Source organism: Amphiura filiformis, chromosome 12 (genome assembly GCF_039555335.1).
Source record: "Amphiura filiformis chromosome 12, Afil_fr2py, whole genome shotgun sequence".
Taxonomy (NCBI): domain Eukaryota; kingdom Metazoa; phylum Echinodermata; class Ophiuroidea; order Amphilepidida; family Amphiuridae; genus Amphiura; species Amphiura filiformis.
In genome coordinates, this window is record NC_092639.1 from 15,149,218 (window position 1) to 15,156,042 (window position 6,825).

Genomic DNA, 6,825 nt, shown 5'->3' on the forward strand with positions numbered 1-6,825 from the left:
TTCGCTATGTTACAGATAATTCGCCTCACGACTTTGTCCCTCTGTGCTACAGATATTTGTCCATTTGTACAAAGCGACTTGTTCGAAATTGGCCTGATACATTAAATTCCACATTTGCACAATGAGTTGCAACTTACACATACAAGATCTATAGTTAACTTTCATTTCAGGAACAGGACTAATGTTCCGTGGCCGTGACCAAATCATTGTTTGAGATTGCGATACTTTTCAATATTGACACCTCATTCCTTTAAATATACGGAAATTTGTGCTTTTTTGGTTGTTTCTGTAAAACACTAAAAGCTTGAAATCGGTATAACACCATTAGCACATGATTGCCCTTTTCCAAGTCGTCAGCAGGGATAACATTTTATACATGAAATAAATTGATATATATGTAGAATTCCTGAGAGTTAATGTCGTCTAGACACAAGAACATTATCACGATATTTGGTAGCCTAAATCAACTCTCGTAAGCCAGAAAAACCACTTCGCCTTGGCATTAGGATTTGGCTCGCATTCATTCTGTTCATCCAGCTGAGCTCTTGGAAGGAGGCCGTATGTTGATTCGTGTAGGGATAGTGGCCGTTCTAGGTCCCTCATATACCCCTCTCTCCTAAACAAAATCATCTATGCATTGCATGTAGAGTTATAAACACATCAAAAAAGACAGACCCCTCACCCCACTAGTTTGGGTGGCCATAACTTTGAAACACTGTTTATGTCAAGCTGATTCTGTCCACCTTTAAGCATGTTAAGGGTAAACCATGCACACCGCTCTCATAATCGAAAAGACCGGTCAGCGTTAGTTCAAGGGACAGTCTTCAGTGAACAGCTCTTTTTCAGAGCCAACAAACCTTTAAAATTTAGCAGATAAGCGAGTCTGCTTGTTTCTGTTGACAAGGGGCAATCTTCAGTGAACTGCTCTTTTCAGAGCCACCAAAACCTTTAAAATTAGCAGACAGGTGAGATCTGCTTGTTCTCTGTTGACAAGGGGCAGTTTTCAGCGAACGGCTCTTTTCAGAGCCATCAGTAAGCAAGGGGTGGTCTACATGTCTCATTCTTAGGTACTTTGTCCTGAAGATGTCAGAGCTACTCAAGTTTAGAAGAGACTATTCTAAACTTGTCCGACGGCGAACCCGCTAAAAACCCACTAATTGTTATGAATTCCCGTCGTAAAAGCCTATCCCACAACTCATGAGTATAGTTGGTAGCGAAAAAAACAAGTCCTATTCGTTAGACTAGGCACACGCAGATCGCCCCTCATTTTAGGTAAGTGGAACATGCTAGGATATAGCAAAGTACTAGTATTCTTTGATATAGTTAATTTCATACCATACCGACCATTCTAATTTGGTTTTGCCCAAGTTTGGTATCATACTGCACAGCTAAATAAATTCTCCTCGTTATTGCTGTGAATTGCACGATCCCTCAAACTAGGTTTTTTGTATGTGTTGCATGTTCAAAAGTTACCAACGTCGAGTGTTAATGGCTTTTGTCATGCTCTGATAGCGATCCGTGCACTATAGAGCCTCATCCCAATGGCATAGTCCAATAACCTCAATTACATAATCATAGTGCAAAATTTGACCTCAAGTTGCAGAGTATATGTTTTTGTACCCAAATCTTCAAAAGGTCATTCAATGAATGTACAAATGTATTGGGGTTAAAGAACTGTGCCGTGATAGATGAGCATGTTGTGGATCATACTCATAGTGGTGGCAGGTCATTAGTTCTGGGTCTCTGACGGAATATTCCAGGTTACCTAAACTTGGCACAAACTATTAATTGTCATTCATTATGATTCATTTGTTCAGTAGACGTTAATTCAAAGAACAATGCCACCAGGTGATATACTTAATATGCCATTTTGGTCTTCGTACGAGTTAACAGACCTTTTCATGATAGGTAATGTAATGTCATTCTCTATCATCTCATGAAAACGTTTCTGGTAGAATGTGTGGGGTGGGTGTGTGCGATAGGGGTGCAGGGGTGGGGTGCGATAATATGTGGGTGTGTGTGTGTGAGGGGGGGGGGGGTAGTGTGGGAATGTGTGCGTTGTGGATGACGCGCGCGAATGGTTGTACTCACTACTTCTTAGGCTGAATGTGAAGCATATGCATGAAAACACATTCATTTGGAAAGCAATTGGCGTACCGGTAACCCGGTTAATGCTGGCGCTAAACAACATTCATGTTCCATCCGTATAGGGTATGTAGAGTAGACCTGTCAGAGAAAGAAAGCTGGTCCGAATGACGCATCGGTATAATAGGCTTATGCTTTTGCCCCAATTGAATCATATTTTTTATCCAGAATAAGCAGAAAAGCAAAATAACGAATTTTGTTCGAAATAAATAGCTTTGACCTGAAGAGTCGATGGTATTACATGGTATACGAAAATTAAGGGTTTCGTTCACACTTTTTGATTTATGATGTCCTTTTCTTGACTTCACATGCATCACAGATATTGGAATTCAATATCTGTGCATGCATTGACAAAACTTATGAAAGTTGTGACAATTTTGATTTTGACAAAACGACAAGCTTTAAGGGTAGACGAGGTATTGTTAGTCGAAGCAACCTGAATAAAAATTCCCTTTAAAAGGGAAAGCCAGCCTCAATGTAGAAGAGGTCTTGTAATTAGTTTTGGTCAATGTGAAAGGCATTTTTAGGATCACGCTTACATCTACATGACAGTCCACCAAACCATCAACGATGAGAACATGCACACTGAAACAGCAGAAAACATTAATTCCTAATCTCATGTCAACTCTTTTAATTCATTACATGTACTCCAAATTGTTCTGGTCTGTTTGTTTTGTTGTTGTTGTTGTTGTTGTTGTCGTTGGTTTTTTTTGTCTTTTCAGCTTTTTACCCACGATATCTCAATTTCCAATTTTGTAATACCAGAACTTACGAACTCAATATCTTCGCTTAGGAATGTCCGATTTCACTGCTTTCGATATATACACTGCCGGTTTGAGTTAACTTACATGTACATTTTATTTTAAAATAACTTAATTAATTCGCAATGTATAGTTTAAGCCTACTATATTATAATAGATAGTGGCCAGCACATTTATAAAGGACTGGTTACTCACTACAATCTTCACTCTTAAACTGTGTTTTTCTTAATGTGCTGATCATGTTGATTGCTAGTCGGAAACTCCTGCGAAGCTATGGACATGGCATCTTACATACTCCATTCTATAACAGTCTGCCTAGTGCCTTGTGTGTTTTCTCTTCAATCATTTTGTTGAATGTAATTTTATGAATCAAATAGTTATGTGTCATTTTATTTATAATAAAGAAGTTATTAAATTAATAAAGTAAGACAATTTATTTATCTATAAGTGCATGTCAAATGGGGTACATTGTTCAATACTATATGCATAAATTATGCCCATATTATAGCTAGGCCCTAAAAACTTTATTTTGCATCGGATTTTTCCCGTTGAAAAGACAAAACTGATGTTTATGATAGCAACCATTTCATCAATAACATTTTGAGTCATTTTATCCATAAAACGACACAGGATATGATAGATAACTACTTTCACATCAATATGGTCCATATGATCACAGATTGTTGAGAATCTGTGATATGATCCGGGGATATGATGAAGATTTTGATTCTATAGATCTGTTATCAACATGATATCACGCTGTTCAGTGGTCAAGGAGTAAGGACCCCGGTCAAGGACACTGATATGACATCATAGGTGATGTCAGATTTTCTTCTGCTGACCATATGATGCTATATATATTAACTATTATTGTTACATTTAGGCCTTTAAAATTTTAAAGTCATAATTAATTAGTTCAAACATAACTTTGGTAATACTCACTCGTTTTCGTTCGTTGAAACGGCAAAACATACTTACTTTTCCTAACAAATCGAATTAAAATATTTAAAAAAAAATTGAACCACAAAAAGTTTTTTTTAAAAATCATTCCAATACCACTAAAATATAATCTCTTGAGTAAACTGACCCCAAACCTGAAACAGGTACCAGCCCCGAATGGGCTGGCGAAAATAACACCTTGATGTTTTGCAAAAGATCATTCTACAAATCGTATACTTTGCAAACTTGCTTAATTTATTGTTGTTAATGAGTTATGTACGTTTTACTAAAGTGTTGTTGTTTCAGCCCTCTTTACAACGTAACTCAAGAACCGCAGCACATATAAAAATATATCTGTGATATTTTATTTCTTCTACACGCTCGCTATGAATTGCGCAATGCAGTTTTTGCCAAAGCTCACTACCATTCGTAAGATGCTGTGAACTACCAAATCACAACAGTTTCAAATAATTAATAACCTTAATACATATATGGTATACTAATTATTATAATACAGGTATAGGGCATATTGCAAAACATGCAATTTTAGGGCCCAGGGAAAAATTATCAATTCCCAGGGTCCAATACAATAAAATGATATTATTTAATTACAATGTCCCTGTTTTTTACAGACCTGTAACCTTGAACTCGTGGCAGATGTCATTCGTCCATGCATTTATACACGCTTGAAAAGCACTCTTATACAATGGAAACTTTACAATTGTTCTGGTCTCAAATTACAGATGATATTGATTGTAAAAATAGAACCACAAAACCTACACCATGCACCAGGCAGAACCAGAAGCAAAACATGATAATTGAAAGCCTATGTAGGCCTACGCATTACACAAATATTATACAAATTGGTTCAACCATGGAAGTAGGCCTACTTTAAGGGGGTACTACACCCTTGTGGTAAATTTGTGACTATTTTTGCATTTTTCTCAAAAAATAATAACACACTGGCAAAAGCTATGTATATTATTGGGGCAAGTAATCCAATTACTACACTGGAATTTCAGTGACTCAAGACAAGCGGTTCGTTATTTATGATAAGAAAAGTGGTACATCCTAGCGGTACCTTATTTCTTATCATAAATAACGAACCACTTGTCTTGGTTCACTGAAATTCCAGTGTAGTAATTAGATTCCTTGCCCCTATAATATACATAACTTTTGTTACCACTGTGTTATTAGTTTTTGAGAAGAATGCAAAATGGACTAAATTTATCAAGGGTGTAGTACCCCTTAATATTCGTTATAAATATTCAAAGTATTTTGATGTAGGCCCTATATAATTTACTAACGAATGTTTGTTGACGGACTATCAATTATATTATTCCATTTCGATTTTACTTCATCAAACATTCGTTAGAATAGCTATAGAATGGGAATAGATTAAAATAACAATGACATGCTGCAACAGTTTCATTGAATAATTATACGTCGAACAAAAAGTAAACAACCACAGATATTGGAAACAACAGGCTTGTGTATAAATAATCATATGTCTGGAGCGGGAGAAACTGGGGGGGGGGGGCAGGATTTATTTTGGCAAGCGAAGGGGGGGTGGGGGTTTTTGGCAGACCGAGGGGGTGTTTTGCACGATGTGTGTGGGGGGGGGGGGCCCATAATTACTCAGGGTTAGTATAAGTACAATCAATAAAGTTTAATGCATCTTGAATTATTAATAAAGTTACATTTAGTAGATATAAATAGAAAATAGATGCATGTAAAGGCTATAGGCCTACTCAAGACACAAGTATACAACTTCGTCCCAAGTAACTGAAGAAGTTAACTTAATTCAAGGTAGTTTTTATCTTTTCCAAACAGTAGCTACTAGCTATAGACCCGGCTATAGATCAAAATAGACCAGCAAGACGTAGATAACCAAACACATTTAGATTTAGATGTTTGGAGCTTTCTAGGGTCTATGTTTGGAGTCTAGTCCGGGCGGGCCCCCGTATACCAAATTATATTCTGAAAGGGCATTATTCAAATGAGCTTTTTAAGTTTTATTCCGAAATTCCGAAAAGCAAAAAGGCTGTTAGTCCGATTTGACTACTAGTAACTTGTATAGTATAATTCACATGAACCTGTACCCCCACAACCATTGCTCAGTGAGCACAAATGAAGTAATCATGGTAATAGAAGTTAATTAAATTATTAATGGACAAATTAAATCCTCTCACCTCATTCGCACTGGTCAATTTGAGCCGATAAAAGATAGGGATATAAAATCGCCAACAGGCTAATCCAACCAAGACATAAGCGATAGAATACAGCCAATACCCAACTCCATATTTGTAATTATCCGCTGGTGTACCTAAAAAGGTGATCGCAGAGATGAAACTGGCGACAAGACTCATTCCAACTGGTATAGGATTCATGTTCCTGTTAGCCATCAAGAATTCAAGGGTTGTCTTCTGACGGCCACCCGTAACGGCATGGACACACCTATACCACAAGATATACCCAACATAAGGGCAAAGACTATGTAGTCAGGGACTGAAAATGTTGTTGTAACTGGATTTATGTATTCCACCATTTTGAGGTAGGTTTGGTCAAGTTTTATACAAGCAACAATACAAGAGCGATGTAGATAATACTTAATAGTCCTGAGGTTGCGAACGAGGTAGATAGTCCAGAAGTTACACTGTGAAATACTCAAAATCTTAATATCCAATTCAAAATGAAAGACTGCATGCAAAGTAAATCCACTCCTTTTCAAATCATGATTCCTCTGCAAACAGTCCACCTTTTTATGTCAAGAAACAAACAGAGCGTGCTAAATTTGTTACGACGTTTCTTCAAATGGTGGTTTGCATAGATTTGCCTAATCCAAAAGGATCTAAACCCAAACGCACTGAGCTCTTATGCAGATTGTCAACGTAATGCAGCACTGTTATTGGTCAGCCAGTGAATAAACTGGGTCAGTATTTGCTTGGTCTTCGGCTAGCCTGCCCGGGGACTTGGTAGA

At 37.2% G+C, this 6,825-nt stretch overlaps 1 protein-coding gene across 1 annotated transcript in view; it reads right to left on the minus strand.

The window, feature by feature from the left end:
- Positions 1-6,430, minus strand: part of LOC140165842 (sodium-coupled monocarboxylate transporter 1-like) — a 69,183-nt gene extending 62,753 nt beyond the window's left edge. The window contains exon 1 of the mRNA XM_072189171.1: positions 6,038-6,430. Coding sequence (XP_072045272.1) covers positions 6,038-6,250 — 213 coding nt within the window. The 5' untranslated portion in view covers positions 6,251-6,430. The remainder of the gene's footprint in view (positions 1-6,037) is intronic.
- Between the last annotated feature and the right edge of the window lie 395 nt (positions 6,431-6,825).